Source organism: Laetiporus sulphureus, assembly GCF_001632365.1.
Source record: "Laetiporus sulphureus 93-53 unplaced genomic scaffold LAESUscaffold_45, whole genome shotgun sequence".
In the NCBI taxonomy this organism is placed as follows: Eukaryota; Fungi; Basidiomycota; class Agaricomycetes; order Polyporales; family Laetiporaceae; genus Laetiporus; species Laetiporus sulphureus.
Genome location: NW_024468554.1, coordinates 3,358 through 19,281, shown reverse-complemented (window position 1 = coordinate 19,281; position 15,924 = coordinate 3,358). Strand labels below are relative to the sequence as shown.

Here is a 15,924-nt window from a genome sequence, read left to right as displayed (position 1 = left end):
GCAGCTGTTCTGCCTCACAACTTGACTGGCAAGACGTCAAAAAGCGGAGATCTGACGCGTATGTTGAATGCAGGTTGCTCTCGAAGGCGGGCCGCTTCAGTGCTAGACCATTACCTGGGAGATGCTTTATAGAGCATCCTTAGCCGAAAATGGCGCAGGGCCGGAAGACACTTGCATCATCACTTGCATCATGGTTATTGCAGTCACTACAGCTGAGCTCCTCGCTGCTGCTGTTGCTGCGGATTTGCCATTACGCAAAGTGGCGCTAGTTCGTCACGTCGCAGGGAAATGCGCACTCAGTTCGGCCGCAACGTTGAACTCTTGGATTGTTCCACGACGTTATCTCTTCACACTGCCATGCTGTTTGCGGGATGGAGGCGTGGCCAAGGAGAACATCGGAAGGCGCATCGTGATTCCAAGCGTTACAACGGCGGATAAAGTTACGTCCTTGTAAGTAGACCAACAATCACGGGTCCCGGTCATGAGCCATGACCGTGTGTGCCGTTAGTGAGCACTATCAACCGGAGCTGGTACTTGACATTGATTGAGACCAGCATCATGGAGTGATAATTCAAATGCCCGTGAAGCGCGCGTTTACAGTCGCGTCTGATTCGCAGAAAACAGCTAGCAGCTGCGTAATGTCACGCACCGGACAGAATATGCCGTCTTTGCGGAGTTATGACCTATATTGATGGATATATTGCTTATGTACTTTGCTATGTATACGCGCTCTTAAGGCCGCCCGAAATTCGCGTGATCTGAACAATGAACATACAGGTGAGCTGTTATGGAAAGGTTAAAATGTTCACATACTACGGATAGCCTTGACCGCATCGGAGTCCTCACCTAGGACTGACACCGACCGATACTAACGAAATACCGTACCCCGCGTTGCGACTGACTCGGATAAGGACAGACACGTCAGCCGCGTCAGATAGGATGGGCCGCAGCATCAGTGCGTTGGCAAACGTCTGCACAGGATAGATGCAATATAAGACAATTCTTGAAGTAATCAATGTTGATGTCGCGATCACGTGGCCGTCAAGTGTTCCTCGAAGTCATATCTTCTGAATCTGTGCTTAGGGATCTCACTGGCTGAGAGACCATGCTCGCTGGAAGGATATCGACAAGAATATGCCCGAGAAAAGGTATGATTGTGACAGCCGCGCGAGAAGTTGCCTGTGGCATCCTTAGCCTTCACAATTCGCTTCTGGCAATTCCTCGTTGAATTGTGTCTAAGCACAAGCTGCTTTGCTTTGCATACAATACTTCCGCAAATCGCAAAAGATGTCACAGTCATCTCGAATATCTTCTTTTTAAGGTTGTGCCAAAGAACGTCTCCGTATGCGTTGGAATCTTCTATAGTTTGGCTTGCGTATCGTCGGTGAACGGATAGTCGATATAGCCATGCGGATCCTCTTTGCTGTAGTACGTGTCGCGGTCTCCCTTCGAAATCGGCAGGTTCTGCGCGAGACGCAGCGGCAAATCGGGCTGGGCATAACGGGGTCAACGAACGAGGAAAAGCAGATCGTGATGTGACGCCCTACATGGGAAATGAAGAATCGTCCGAACGCGACGAGGTCACCGTTCTTCTCAGCCGTCTCAAACGCAGTCTCGCGACTGTGTCCGCCCGCACTGATGAAGGTACGCGGTGCCCAGATCTTGCGCAGGAAGTCGTTGTCCTGCATGACATATCATCAGCGACAACGTTCTGATGGAGCCGATGCAACGAAACTCGCCTCGCCTGGCTCTGGAACACGATCCCGGTTTCCGTTCGTGCGCGCCTCGACGACGTGGATGTATGCAAAATTCGGGTGCCGTGCGGCGATCTGGGACACCAGGTATGAGAACGTGGGCTTTAGGTCCGGCATACGCATATCTATTCACGGGCGTCGTCATCTGTCACATGTTAGGATGCCTCTATGTACAGCATACCTTGGAAATCGCCCCAAGGGCTCAGTCTGATGCCCATCCTCTCCTCGCCAATCACATTCGTGACAGAGTCAATGATCTCGAGAGCAAAGCGGCTGCGGTTCTCGATCGATCCGCCGTACTCATCAGTGCGCTTGTTGCTCACGTCCTGCAGGAACTGGTCGACGAGATAGCCGTTTGCGCCGTGAAGCTCGACACCGTCGAAGCCAGCGCGTATGGCATTCTTGGCGGCGGTTGTATATAGCTTGATATACTCCTTTATCTCTGAATTTGACATCAGGGGAGAACGCATGGTGACAATCAAGGAAATCGTGTACCTGAGATGGTCAGAGGACGAGGCGCCTTCGGGCTGCCCGTCATCGGGATGTCGGAAGGAGCGACAAAAGGGAAGGATGGATCCTCTTCTTCAAGGACTTGAGGATCAGCGGCCCGACCCAAAGCCCATAGTTGGCAGAAGATGCGAGAACCGTTCCCGTGGACCGCGTCGGTCACCTGCGATCTGTAAGTGAGCTGTCTATCGCAACTATCTCCCGACACAGATCACCTACCCGCTTCCACGCAACTACTTGTTCGTCACTCCAGATCCCCGGTACGTTCCTGTACCCACCGGCCTTTGCAGCGATGAATGTTGCCTCGGTGATTATCAGAGTGCCGGGAACCGTCGCCCGCTGGCCATAATACTCTACCGCAAGGTCACCGTGCACATGCGCTTTGTTTGCACGGTAACGCGTCAGTGGAGCCATCACGACGCGGTGAGCGTACATGCGCCCTCCGACCTTGATAGGCTGGAAGAGCTTGGGGACGGTCACAGGCGACGACATGTTGCGTTGATGGGAGAAGATGGCTTGCGAGCCGCGCTCTCAACTGCGGGCTTTATATGTGGTCGACAATGCTGCAGCTTCGGGAGTCGTTTCCGGATAAGCCTGCTGCTGAGCAATCAATTGTTTCCCCGATGGTAACTTCGAATGTAATTCAGCGTTCTAGTAGTATTACTCACCCTGGCAGCTGTTCGGCCTCCCAATTTGACCGTGGCAATGCGTCGCAAAGCCGCGGAAATCTGACGCGATGCAACATGATGCTGACATGCAGGTTGCTGTCGAAGACTCGGCCGCTTCAGCGCTGAACCGCCACCCAGGGACCCAGGAAATAGTTCGTAGAGCGTCCTGAGCCGAAAATAGTGCAGCGCCGAAGGACGCTTGCATCATGCCAGTGATTGAAACCACTACAGCTGAGCTCTGCGCTGCTGCTGGTGCCGCGATTTTGCCAATACTGCAAAGCGGCAGTAGTCCAGCATGCCGCGGGAAAATGCGCACTCGACTCTTCGGCCGCAATGTTCAACTGTTTCAATTGGAGGCGAGGCCAAGGAGAACATCGCAAGGAGCATCGTAATTCCATGCGCTACAACGTCAGATAAGGTTTCGTCCTTAAAGGCCAACAGTCATAGTTGTAGTGAAGCTTTGAAATGGCAAAGAAAGAGTCAACGTTCACCATTTAACTAACAACGGTCACGACGGGTTGTGACGGGTTGTGACGCTACGCGTTCTTATGCGTTGCGGCAGGTTGTGGCACTCGAGTCTTTGTTTCCTCCAAGTATTGAGCTCCTTTGACATATAGCGATACCACTCATACTGAGAAAGCCGATGAAATGTCCCAAAGAGTGCTCAGGTCGCAGAAGAGAAGCAAGCCACCATCCTCGTCGCGTCTTCTGAGCAACCTCCGACTTGATTCACCTCCACCTGCAAAGAAGCAAAGGACAAAGCCATTGTCGTCTGTAAGTGCGGACATGCCTGCCGTATCGTGACAGGAAATGTAAGCTAACTACTGGAGCTACGCAGTTGGCCAGACCTCCCGTCTTCGCATCGACTGGCAGTCAGCCCGAACGACCGCCACAGAGTGAGAAAAATCCCAAAGGGAAGGGGAAGGCAGCGGAGGTTGTGGTTGCTTCAGTTAGAGGTCCTGATTCAGGTATGTTACCGTGTCTAGTTCATTGTACCAGGAAATTTATGAGCATATATGCGCAGACGACCGGTTGTGGGTGGACCGGTATGAGCCCGCCACAAAAGTAAGCACCTGCGCTCACATTGTTTTGATTGGTTGACAAAATTAACAGGAAGATTTAGCTGTACATCAGCGGAAGGTACAAGATGTCCGTCAATGGCTGCTGGAAGCATTCGACGGCGGCCCATCAGGCAAGCTGAAGAAGTACAGGGTCGGTACAAATACCACCAGTTTGTCAATCATTACCGCTAACACGTCCTGACTAGAGGATCCTGGCTCTCACAGGGCCCGCGGGAACAGCAAAGACCACTACTCTCCATGTTCTAGCACGAGAGCTGAATTTCGAGATCCTAGAGTGGCGCAACAGCGCGGACGAGCGCTTCGCTCGCGATGCTCGGCTCAGTCCTGGTGACAACGCAATGGGTCAGATGGAATATGAAGGCCTTTCTGAGAAGTTTCGAGCCTTTCTAGCCCGTGCATCGAATTGCCGCACCGTCTTCTCAAATTCCGGTGCCCAAGGTCCCTCCTTGCAGTCACCGTCCAGCCTAAGTCAGCGTTCAACGAGCTCATCCGCTGAGGGCTTTCCCGCTAGCCATGACACGGATTTCTCCGCGCGATCCAAACGGAAGGTTATTCTGCTCGAGGACCTCCCAAATATCTTGCATCCGGGCACGCAGGACGCTTTTCACACGGCACTTGAGGCATTCATCTCTCACGCGCCGCCGGATTACGTTGCGCCTCTGGTGATAATCGTGAGTGACGCAGGGCTTCGGGGCGAGGATGTCGACAACGATGCGGGGCCGTGGCGGCGAGCGAAGGAGACGATCGACATTCGGCTTGTCCTTCCGCACAATTTGCTCAACTCGCCTTTCACTACCCACGTCCGGTATAGATTGCTCATCGCTTTCGTTTTCTATTGTCTGATGGTAATGAATGCTCATTTCAGATTCAACCCGGTTGCGCCGACCCTGCTGCGCCCAGCCCTTCAACGCCTCCTGGATAAACACTTTTCTTCCGTGCGAGGCTTTCCACCCTCCAAGGAGGTGCTAGGCCTCATCGTCAGTTCCTCGAACGGCGACATCCGCAGTGCCGTGATGGCACTGCAGTTCGCGTGTGTCGCAGGAACGTCGGCGGCGTCAGCAGTCACGAAGGGCAGCAGAAAGCGCGGCGGTGGCCCGAACGCGCGCGTGGTGATGGAGGCGGTGACACGCCGAGAACAGAGCCTTGCTTTATTCCACCTGCTGGGAAAGGTGTTGTGGAACAAGCGTACGTCTCATCCCCGTCGCGTGCAAGAGGGTTGAAGATTAATTGAAATGCGTTCATCTGCAGGAAAGGGCGACCCGCCAGCACCGTCTGCGTCTGCGAAGGACAAACTACGTGATCAGGAGCTCGATGCTAGGCTGAGAGACCCGCCACCGTTGCCTTCGCATCTGAAGCAGCACGAGCGGCGGCCCAGCCGTATGGATGTTGAGGTTTGTGATGGCGCGTGCTATTTCTTGCAGATCAAGGTTGTTAATTTGTCTGTTATGTCTGATGCAGATGCTCTATGGCGATTCTCCTATCGACGCATCTCTGCTGTCCCTGTACATTCACCAGAATTACACACAATACTGTAATGATCTGGATGAATGCGACATGGAAGCAGACTGGCTGAGTTGGATTGACTCTAGCGGCGGCGGAGAGGTAAGCAATGGGGCAATTCGTTCACTATACGCTTCGCAGCTTCCTGACGATCATCGTAGTGGCATCAAGCGAACCCTCACCGCTTCCATTTGCTCGCACTCAGCACAATGCACTCGCTGCCTTCGCCTGTGACGCGACGAAGCCAGAAGCCGTACAAGCCCTTATTTTTTGATGCGCTTCAGCACGAACGAGAAGCGGAGGATGGCGTGCGAGATGTCCAAGCATGGTTGCAGCTGGTGAGCGTGACTCCCTTTAGTTCTGTCCGTGCCGTGCTAAAGGCGTGGCGACGACGATAGAACGAGGAGTGGCAAGCTGAGGGCTGGAGCAGACGGAATGTGGCTTTGGAACTCGGGGCAATTCTGAAGGTGCGAGACACCGCAGGTGAGAATCCTATCCCTGTAGATCTCAAAGTGCTGCGTTGACTTTGAATCACAGGTGTTAGCTTGTCTACCGCTCCTGCCACCCACAAGTTGTTTTCCAGACTGGAGTTTCACGAGGGCTCCGGAGGTCTGGAACAGCTGACGGAGGACGGGGAAGTCCCGCAAGGCATGGTGCTAGACGAGAGCGGCGGAGCCAGTGCGAGTGGTGGTAAGAGGCGTGCGGAAGCTGGCAGAGATGAAGACAATTCCGGTGGTGGCGGGTGGTTGGAGAGCGATGACATTGAGTATTTCTGACTGTGTAACTGTACTAATTGCTGCTGTATCTTGGAATGTATATGTACGATTGTTGTGGGCGACTGTCCTCAAGAGACGGTGGCGATCCGTTATAGGTGAGTTTCAGCAACTCCTCCAGTCACGTGTGGTACATCTAGATGTGGCCCATCGGATAGTGTCGACTTGCAACTCACAACTTGGCAGCCTTTTAGCCTCTCATTGTACGTGAGTTTCTCTGCTCCTATGACGTTGTCAAAGCAACTCACCTCTGTATCGTCACGCAGCCTCGATCAATGTGCGATAGATCTAGGATCTAGGGGTATTGACCCTCCCTCAACGGTCCCGTGATGTCATATCCGCCTGGAAGGCTTGAGCCGCTGACTAGTCCGGAACGCGCCCAGAGCATCTCAAGCTAACCGCTCCACCTCATCTCGTTGGCCGATGAAGTCTGCGTATCTCCTGTGTACAAACTTCGGTTCAGTCCTCCGCCTAGGCAGCCTTGGTCATGCAACCCCGGCGGGTCCAGAGACACTAGGTGGCGCGCGATATATATTCCATTGCCCTAGCACGACGTCGACGACATCCCTGTCCCCACCCTACCATACAATCTCTCATACACACACGCTATGTCCGCCGCCGCGGTCGTCCCGAAGCTCTTCCAGCCAGCCAAGCTCGGCACACGCATGCTGGCGCACCGCGTCGTCATGGCCCCTCTGACCCGTTTCCGCGCAAACAAAGACCACATTCTCGGCGAGATGAGCCAGGACTACTACGGACAGCGGTCGCATACGCCCGGCGGTCTTATCATTTCAGAGGGCGCGTTCATCAGCCCGAAGGCAGGCGGGTACGGCAACGTGCCTGGCATCTACAATGACAAGCAGGTGGCGAGCTGGAAGACGGTGGGTGGGGCTCCTGTCTGTGTCATGGCTGCGGGCTGTGGCGTCGTCTGGGGGCGTTCACTGATTCGCCGTACGTGCCCCTGCAGATCACAGACATTGTACACGACAATGGTTGTCGGATATTCTGCCAGCTGTGGGCTTTAGGAAGGGGCGCACGGGTAGAAGTTCTCGAAGAAGAAGACCCGGCGCTCCCCTACATTTCATCATCTGCCGTTCAACTGACCGGCTTCCCCAAAGTGCCGCGTGCACTCACCATCCCCGGTGCGCAGTTCCCTACACCATACGATTCTCTACCTTTCACTTACCCCGACCATCAGAGATCAAAGAATACGTACACACGTACCGCGACGCGGCGCTCAACGCCGTCCGCGCGGGCTTTGACGGCGTCGAGCTGCACTGCGCAAACGGGTACCTCCAGGACCAGTTCCTGCAGGACGTGTGCAACAAGCGCACGGACGAGTATGGCGGGTCGATAGAGAATCGCTGCCGGTTTTCGCTCGAGAGCGTCGAGGCGATTACTAACGCGATCGGAGAGGAAAAGGTCGGAATACGCGTGAGTCCGTGGGGCGATGCCCAGGGTGCGTGGCTAGCGTTCTTGCTTCCTGCTTGGAGCTTGGAGCTTGGTGGCTGAACGGAGTGCGATTACGAGCAGATATGCACATGCCGGATCCGATCCCGACGTTCTCGTATCTCATTTCCCACATCGCGTTGAGGTACCCCAATCTCGCATACGTGCATGCAGTCGAGCCGAGCGCGAGCGGCGACATCGACAGGATAAAACTAGAGCATGAGGTGCGCTCCCTTCACCCTGAGCTCTGCGCGCACGAAGCGACTTGCTGACGCTGATACGTCATGTCCAGTCGAATGACTTTCTGAGGGAGATCTGGTCCCCGCGTACGTTCATCAGTTGTGGATGCTACACGCGCGAAACCGCGTTCGAGACGGCAGAGAAAAAGGGCGACCTGATTGCGTTCGGTAGACTGTTCATTCCCAACGTACGTGCCCTCCTCTCTCTTCACGTCCAACGCGTCGCGTATGTCTGACCCTGTCTGGCTACGCAGCCTGACCTGCCCTTGCGTCTCGCGGCCAATCTCCCGCTCGTTACGCCAAGGCACGACACATTCTATGCTATCGAAGATCCGCATGGATATATCGATTACCCCTTCGAGGGCGAACCCCACCCAAGCCTCTATTGATAATGAACGGAACATTATGACCATGTAGCGCGCACAACGTAACGTACCCTTAAGTACCCTATGTTTTGCCATAATGACTTTGTACCCTAGAACGAGACGCATATGTACTGTATTCCCTGCATTGAGTAAATATGTATATTTGCTGAGTGGATTCGCCACCTGCGCACATTGCAGAATGCCTCGTTCAGTCTACAGGCACTGCAGGCATGAAGGCATTCATTCCTGTTGCAAATGCTCTTAAAACGTGTTCTAAAGTGTGACCTATGCAACACCATGCCCTAATTAGGCAGCTTTACGTCCCAAAAAGGCAGTTAATTACAATTTAGTGTCAAAAATGAATGGTCGCAAATGCTTTCATGCCTGCGGTGAGGTGAGCAGTTACACCTATCGCTTTCCGTAGAAGGTAGGTCTATTTCGATCTGTACGGACTGTTCCCAACGCCGATGAAAATGACCAAGGCTTGAATATGACTGCCAAGCAGGAAGTCACGCCAGATTGTACGAGTTCCAGTCGATTAGTAACTGTTGCCTACTGTGGGATGGTTGGGAATGACATCTTGAAGCCGAAACACTGATGTAAGCGGCACACCGACTCTCGAGGATGGCCTGCGCGTTCCAATTTGTCAAACTTCCCAATTTGCCAAACTTCCCATAAAGTTACTAGCCTATCTCAGCTCTAACTTACAATCTAATTTACAGTTGATTGGATGTTCGCGGCTGCCTACTGCACTCCAGGGATGTTGCGACCTAATTGACGTCAGCCGCATGTCAGCACACAGCCTTCTGAATCAACTTACCGGAACGCTTGTTGAACTGCTTGTTGGCGAAGTCACCAGCAGTGTCTGCCTGAGTGTTGCTCTATGTGACGCGTTATGCAGGTCAGCACCACGTCCTTGTAATGCAGTAAATCCAGAGACTACTCACGACGTTCATGCCCGCCTTCTTCCCAATGAACGCGATGCCCTTGTCGAGCCAGTCCTGCTTTTCTCCGCTCTGTGCCTGGCTCTGTCCGCTCTGTGCCTGGTTCTGTCCGCTCTGTGCCTGGTTCGTGCTCTGCTGGGACGAGTTGTTCTCGTATCCCCCCGCGACGCCTGAACCCATCGCGCCCTGTCCGCCTCCCATGTCCGTCTGCTGGTTCGACTGCATGCTGTCATATGCGCCGCCCATGCCCTGTCCCTGTCCCTGATTGTCCGTCTGCTGGCTCGACTGCATGTTGTCATACGCGCCGCCCATGCCCTGTCCCTGTCCCTGATTGAACGACTGAGAGTTCGACCCGCCGCCCGTTCCCTGGTTGGCGCAGCCTGCAGGGTCGGTGGAGGAAGAGTTGTTGTCGGACCAGTTCGAGTTGTCCATGATGAGATGTAAGTGAGGTTGCAAGTGGGGTGGTTGGGCGAGTTACAGAGAGGGAGCTTATATAGGGCATTTCGGGCGGATTACATCATCGTGGGGCGCATTGGAGCCAAGAATTAGTCCTGTCGGTCGGCTTCCATATATGACAGGTCAAAGACCATATCGGGGCGCTGGTGTTAGTGTACGTCGTCCGTGCTTCGCGATGACGTCGGCTGGTTGAAACCCCACGGAATCAAATGACAGGGGCAAGGATGCTGCTGAACCACATGCTACGTACGATAGACAATTAGTGTCATTCCAATTCTGAATGGATAGGCTACAACTGCGCATATCCACAGTACATACACCTCTTAGGCTTACTGCATAAACATAGTAGCGTTTGAATAGTTGAATATTCAGATTCTCATTGATCACTTCGCCTCCGCAACGGCCCCGCATCCGGGGCACTTCCTCACCGCCTCGTTGTTTATCCAGTTCTGGATAATAGGCTTGAGTTGTGTGCCGAGGTCGGTAACGTGGAGGGACTCCTCGCGGATGATTGTGGGAGTGCTGTGGACCGGCTGCTTGCAATACCAGCGCAGGCGGTCTGGAACGCCAGTACTGTCAGTCGATATGCGTGATGTACAACATGGGATGAATGAGCTCACCAATGGAGGGTCCGGGACGCACACGCTCGACCACGAGGCCGATGGTGTTCGCAAAGCGCACTGGGTTGTGCGGAGTGTTGGCTAGAAGGAAGGCGGTACGCGATCAACAGGCGAGCACAGCTCGCATAAATCGTTGTTGGCCGACCTGGAAGGAGGAACATCTCCCCTTCCTCAATTCTGATGTCCCTAAATTCGTCGCCATCCACCACGCGCAGGAGCATACCGCCCTTGTACTGGTAGAACCACTCCTACCATGGCCAATGCGCTTACAATTAGCCACTCAGACAACTTAATGATGCATGACAGGCGCACCTCCGTCTCATTCACATGGTAGTCGTTCCTCTCGTTCGGTCCCCCCACTACCATGACAATGAAGTCTTTTCCCGCGTACACGCAGTAGTTATTGACCGGCGGCTTGAGCAGACCTCCGTTCTCGGCGAGCCATTTGGGGAAGTTGAGCGGGGGCGCGAGCGGCATTCTGTACAGATGATGGAGTTTTAACGTCACACAGACCTCGCTTCAACACCGAGGAGGCTGGGGCTCTGCGATGACGAGGGAGAAGGGAGAGAAAGATGTGGTGAGACCGCGCCATGGCTTGACTAAGACGAGGAGTGTCCAGAGTCAGTTTCCAGTTCGCAGGCCTTGCAAAGCCCGGCAGATCGGTTCGCGCCATGATGAGACTGAGAAATTGTAACGGCCGGCGCTAGATGTTATCAATTTCGGCCAGCAATTCCGCTAAGGGTGCATTTTTTCGATATGTCTCAATCAGTGTTTTACCTTTGTAAAATAAATTTATTGATGTCCCAACGAGTGTTACAGATTTCAAATACAGGTTTGATTTGTTGAAATAATATCCTAATACCACATATCTATCCAGCCGTAGAATTACAGAATATGCAGGTTGCCTTTCATATGGTTTGAAATGTGTCACAGATTATAAAGCAGGATGTTAAATGATATCCAGAAGGCACTTAATAGATTAGTCCACATTGTAGTGTTGCATTATCGCTGTTTGCATAAATAATGGCAGTGACATGTGTAATGATCTATTTGGACTTGGTCAAATTGTGCGACACCTTCACCACACAGGAGACATGGTGCCATTTTCAAGCGTGTAATATGCTTGGCAAATGATGATTAGATATTCAAATTTTTGTTTATTATTTACATTGATCGCAGTTTGTGTAGCAAAGTTAACATCTGAAACCATACATGGGATCATGTAAAATCTTACAGGGCAAATTCAAACTTCGCACAACACGCATAGTCTTAAAGCTACAGCATACATTTGGCAGGATTGCATGCTCCATCGGAGATTTTGAATTTGTGAAATATGTGAGGCTATCAGATACAACATATTTAAATTTTATTTCAGAGCTAGGAGTTGTTTTACTATAGCTAAAATATCGATGAGGGATTACAAATGTAACATTTGCCAGCAAATCTATGTGAGGTGAGCAGACATCAGTGAACGAGTCCAGAAAACCTCTTGTCCTCTCGAATAGATACAGAGATTGGAAAGTGAAGCACAACTTGCACAGATAAGCGATAACTCCTGACTTTGCTCGATGATAGCATCTTCCCAAACCTGCAGAGAGCACATTGTACAGAATTGTCGCAGCCAGCATAGTAAATCCCTCTGGCAAAGATTGTACTGAGCTGAGTACATACATATAGAGGAACATGAGCACACTCACCAGGAGCATCATACTAAATATGTCACAAAGCACAAAGCACTTAACCCAATTAAGGGCAAGTCTGCTTGTGTGACCTGCATAAATGATCCACATAAAAGGTTGCCCTAAGGCTAACCTAGAAAAGCCTGCCACAAGGGCTAGGCTGAGGATGGCGCACAGTGGCATACAACCAGCAATCAAGGCAAAGCTCCAATGCATGGCCTTGCACAAAAGGTGAAAGGGGGAAGCTGGCCTGCTGGCCACATACAATAGTATAATGAATCTAAGGTCTTCCCTTAGATTCTCATAGGCTTATATACATGTAGGGCTGGACCCTGATCACTCTAACTATGGTGTACCTATTGGGGTCCTAGCAAGCTACATGTGAGAACATCATGCCAGAATCACTAAGGGCTCTGGCAGCAACTATGGCAACTATCTACAAAGGCCATGGTTATGCCAAGGTAATCTTATCTCATCCAATGGAATAATTGCCTGTAAGTGGGCCCACTGTTGAGGGGCCAATGGGTGATGGCTAATAGGGCACATCACAACGGTTGTGACTTCAGGTAAGAGGATCTGTCCATACTCAGAATAATGGTGGGATGATCAGTCTTCATCTGGATAAGTTGTGAGAAGATCCAGCCTATCCTGTACCTGGCTATACTGTATGCCAGTTGGTAGAGGGATCCCTTGTAGTGTTTGCCTGTTGGCTGAACAGCAAAGTGGTGCCACTATCTGAGTGGCGAATTGGGTGCTTGCAGCCTCAGACACAGGATGCGCTGTGAAACAATATAGATGTGGCATGTGCGGACAGCTAGGTCATAATAGTGAGTGATCACCTTGAATTTGCATTGTCTCGCTGATTATAGAATGGTGTCAGAGCAAAGCCACGACTGCCCAGCAAAGCAGGAATGTGTGGCCAATCAAGCCAATATAGCCTCAGCATCTGGGGCTGCAGGGGCTCCAGTCGCTTCCTCCCAGATTACAGCCAACGTCTCTGCGAGTGCCATGCAGAACACGTTCGCCTCTCTGGCCTATCGGCTCAATGCTCAAGCATCACCTGCAAGCCTATGGCTTCGACAAGATAACCAACCTAATCAGGGCACAAGCTACACGCCGCTGCTGTGCGAGTCACTTAATGGTACGCGATGCAATTTTGTTCATACTCTATCGACTAATCCCTGCTTTATAGATCGCGCATGGCATAGTGAGGTACTGGTGTGGAGCTTCTACGGATCTGTACAGTCTGGACCAAGCTACATAGAACCATCCACCGCGAGATCCTCGGCAACTAGCTCTTAATCCATAGTGTTCTCTTCATTGATCCCCTCCACCGCTGTCTCTTCCTCGATTGATGTACTCAATAATGCCTCCATTCCCTTGTCTATCATGTCACGCAATGTGTAAGAAGCCTTGCAACCAGCCTTATGCTCGTTCGGACCGTGTTCCCACATGTAGGTTAGTATTGAGTCGAACGTCTTCGTTATATTCTTCTTTCCGTGTGCCGATGTGAGACCGTTCAGGTGATAGTTGCATTCTGCATTACTAGCACAACTGCGATACACCATAATGTTTGGCGACTCACTTATGACGTGGTCCTTTGTGTAGTTTGGTCCCGAGCCACCGTATTTGTCCTAATGGAATAGACGTGAGGCTCATTTGCTAGAAATTTATATTGCTTACCTTCGTAAAAAGATTGTTTAGCTCCACGACCCAGTCAACACCACGAAAAGCGAACACTTTTCCAGTAGGGTTGATGAGAATATTCATCCTGATTGCGTGCCTTGTGAAACATGAGAAGATCATCGACCTTGCAGTTGATCTGAACATTGCTCACCTCAGATCAGATGGGTACACGAAGTGCAGCTCCGCCAAGAACTTTTGCATCTGATTCGCGTATTTATGCTTTCCAGTAGCCTTGAAAATGGTGATCCATGATGGAAGTATGGCCTCCACCCTTCCAATGTCTCCGGCATTCATCGCATAGGTGATCTCCTCGTACAATAGCAGGTATTGGTGCATAAGCAGAACATTCTCATGCTGTTGATCCCGTGCTGATTGGGCCTTGCGTCGTGCATCAAAGACACCCATGCCTTCACCATGCACATACTCTTGGGCCAATGTGTCAGCCATGCGACACAGGGCATCCATTGAAGGTTCACTCTTGGCATAATCTTCGAGCGATGACATATTGTGACGTCGTGCTACCTCAACACACCAGGCATCAAGTCGCAGTGCTATACCAGTATGTCCAATCACTTCATGCATTTGATGAAATTTAGGATTTGATCTAATCTTCCCAGTTTCTTTAGGATGCATGATGCCTACAAAGTGCATCATGGAGTTTTCATCGAGACGTGAAAGAGGTGGGTGGATGAGAGCTTTGTAGATTGCATCAGCGCACGCCATTTTGAGATGAAACAACCCAGGTACGAAGACGACAAACTGGTAACATTTCCAGGGTGTCTCCTCAATGCTGCGGACCTTCAGAATGGACTGAACTCTTTCGCATGTGCTGAGATCCACCATGTATCAGAACAACATAGTCTGATATGTCGACGACCTCTGATCCACCATGATTCTTGCTTGATGCTTCTGAAGGATCACCGAGACCTGCTTGCGACAGAAGGTTTGCGATCGCATCAATATTACCATCAACGCGTGACTGATTGAGGTCCATCGCTCATGCAGGATGGTGCTGCAACTTGGTCACAGGTATGGCCTCGACTGTTCCTGGTTCTCCAATCTTCGGTATGAATTTGGAAAAATATTTCGGACCATGATGGACGAGATCGTGCAGGAACCGCCAGGAATTGAATCATCCTCGCCTTGTCAGACCCACTGGGTGCTCCACTTCTGGATGTAATGCCAGGATGTCATCGAATCCATATCGAGGTAGGGGTACGTTCTGTGGACATGTAGGGTTCAAAGGAGACTTCTCCCAAAGCTCTTTGGAGCAGCGAAGATCATCCTTAGTGACGCCATGGTCAAGGTGCAGAAAGTCACCTGAAGTCAAATGCAGTAGAGACTCCGAGGATCGTTCAACTACTGGCATCATTGTATTCTGGTTGATGTCGAAATTGTCATATGCAACGGATACTAACAAGGATTGGCCAAGCTTGATTATTGCCTCAGCGCTTTGCCATGTGTTATGAAGTGTTCCCTGCTAGAACGTTCAGAACCACATGTGCTTTCTCACATGTACTAGTCCACAACGTGGACAGAGACTTAGATACCAAATATACCTAACGTCTCCAATAGTCAGGCAGACTATTAGCAGGGTTTATAGTGTGGTCAAGCCTAGTAGACGATGTAGCAGTGAGGTCCTCACTCTACCCTTGCTAGGCCTTGGCCACTACAGCTACTGCACATTCACCCGCAGGTTACTAGGTTTTGCTGTTCTGACTCTAGCAAGCGTATGAGCTTACTACCTCTTGAGAGCGAGTACGATTGCACGAGGGTTCTAGAACTGAGAACGTTCAGAGTCACAGGTGGAAGAGGTTTTGTTTCAGCTGCTGCTCCGCCCCTTTATATAGTCGCAGACCTATAGTCTGGGGTACTAGTACAAGGGGTCTCCTACAGCTATTCATAGAGTAAATCGAGACAAATACTAACTGCTGCGAGCCAAGTAATTGGCGAGCTAATGTTAGTACAGGTGAAATAGAAACCTGAAACATGAAGGTCTTTGTCACAAATACAGTCCTTGTGACCCTAACCATTCTCATATAAATAACTCAAGCACAGCACTAAGCGCTGGACCAGGCTATACTTCACTTAGCCAGGTATCCAAGCACACATCTGTATATTACACGGATGGTGCTGACGCACATAGCATATTACATTACATATGCTGGTATAGAGAATAGGTTACACGGGTTACCTGTGAAG

General features: G+C 51.3%; 7 protein-coding genes across 7 annotated transcripts; 2 read left to right on the top strand and 5 right to left on the bottom strand.

Annotated features, from left to right (window-relative positions):
- Positions 1 to 1,359: 1,359 nt before the first annotated feature.
- LAESUDRAFT_762422 (FMN-linked oxidoreductase) lies at positions 1,360 to 2,753 on the bottom strand (the record flags this gene model as incomplete). Its single annotated transcript, XM_040913110.1, has 6 exons — positions 1,360 to 1,491; positions 1,548 to 1,682; positions 1,731 to 1,879; positions 1,936 to 2,196; positions 2,250 to 2,424; positions 2,481 to 2,753. The coding sequence occupies 6 exons, from the start codon at positions 2,751 to 2,753 to the stop codon at positions 1,360 to 1,362; spliced, it is 1,125 nt and encodes a 374-aa protein (XP_040760512.1).
- A 17-nt stretch (positions 2,754 to 2,770) lies between these two features.
- LAESUDRAFT_729731 (uncharacterized protein) lies at positions 2,771 to 3,380 on the bottom strand. Its single transcript, XM_040909696.1, has 2 exons — positions 2,930 to 3,380; positions 2,771 to 2,858 (listed from the first exon to the last, which is right to left on the bottom strand). Exons 1-2 carry the CDS (start codon positions 3,132 to 3,134, stop codon positions 2,806 to 2,808), a joined length of 258 nt encoding a protein of 85 aa, XP_040760511.1. The 5' UTR covers positions 3,135 to 3,380; the 3' UTR covers positions 2,771 to 2,805.
- A 197-nt stretch (positions 3,381 to 3,577) lies between these two features.
- On the top strand, positions 3,578 to 6,287 carry LAESUDRAFT_762421 (P-loop containing nucleoside triphosphate hydrolase protein; the record flags this gene model as incomplete). Its single annotated transcript, XM_040913109.1, has 11 exons — positions 3,578 to 3,703; positions 3,768 to 3,897; positions 3,954 to 3,994; positions 4,043 to 4,141; positions 4,197 to 4,816; positions 4,877 to 5,196; positions 5,260 to 5,402; positions 5,470 to 5,613; positions 5,673 to 5,849; positions 5,910 to 5,994; positions 6,049 to 6,287. 11 exons carry the CDS (start codon positions 3,578 to 3,580, stop codon positions 6,285 to 6,287), a joined length of 2,124 nt encoding a protein of 707 aa, XP_040760510.1.
- A 605-nt stretch (positions 6,288 to 6,892) lies between these two features.
- On the top strand, positions 6,893 to 8,361 carry LAESUDRAFT_738487 (FMN-linked oxidoreductase; the record flags this gene model as incomplete). Its single annotated transcript, XM_040910902.1, has 6 exons — positions 6,893 to 7,165; positions 7,252 to 7,426; positions 7,483 to 7,743; positions 7,818 to 7,957; positions 8,026 to 8,160; positions 8,227 to 8,361. The coding sequence occupies 6 exons, from the start codon at positions 6,893 to 6,895 to the stop codon at positions 8,359 to 8,361; spliced, it is 1,119 nt and encodes a 372-aa protein (XP_040760509.1).
- A 720-nt stretch (positions 8,362 to 9,081) lies between these two features.
- On the bottom strand, positions 9,082 to 9,713 carry LAESUDRAFT_762419 (uncharacterized protein; the record flags this gene model as incomplete). Its single annotated transcript, XM_040913108.1, has 3 exons — positions 9,082 to 9,107; positions 9,158 to 9,218; positions 9,285 to 9,713. The coding sequence occupies 3 exons, from the start codon at positions 9,711 to 9,713 to the stop codon at positions 9,082 to 9,084; spliced, it is 516 nt and encodes a 171-aa protein (XP_040760508.1).
- A 407-nt stretch (positions 9,714 to 10,120) lies between these two features.
- LAESUDRAFT_660943 (3-hydroxyanthranilic acid dioxygenase) lies at positions 10,121 to 10,834 on the bottom strand (the record flags this gene model as incomplete). The annotated part of the gene is made up of 4 exons (XM_040904901.1): positions 10,121 to 10,296; positions 10,358 to 10,438; positions 10,476 to 10,605; positions 10,670 to 10,834. 4 exons carry the CDS (start codon positions 10,832 to 10,834, stop codon positions 10,121 to 10,123), a joined length of 552 nt encoding a protein of 183 aa, XP_040760507.1.
- A 2,500-nt stretch (positions 10,835 to 13,334) lies between these two features.
- On the bottom strand, positions 13,335 to 14,565 carry LAESUDRAFT_738485 (uncharacterized protein; the record flags this gene model as incomplete). Its single annotated transcript, XM_040910901.1, has 3 exons — positions 13,335 to 13,670; positions 13,720 to 13,819; positions 13,874 to 14,565. The coding sequence occupies 3 exons, from the start codon at positions 14,563 to 14,565 to the stop codon at positions 13,335 to 13,337; spliced, it is 1,128 nt and encodes a 375-aa protein (XP_040760506.1).
- Positions 14,566 to 15,924: the final 1,359 nt, after the last annotated feature.

Bases quoted from the DNA above. Each gene is read 5' to 3' on its own strand.
- LAESUDRAFT_729731 (XM_040909696.1), bottom strand. From the start codon at position 3,134: ATGCAAGCGTCCTTCGGCGCTGCACTATTTTCGGCTCAGGACGCTCTA. The intron at 2,859-2,929 runs GTGAGTAATACT...ATTGCTCAGCAG, and splicing joins GAGGCCGAACAGCTGCCAGG to CAGGCTTATCCGGAAACGAC.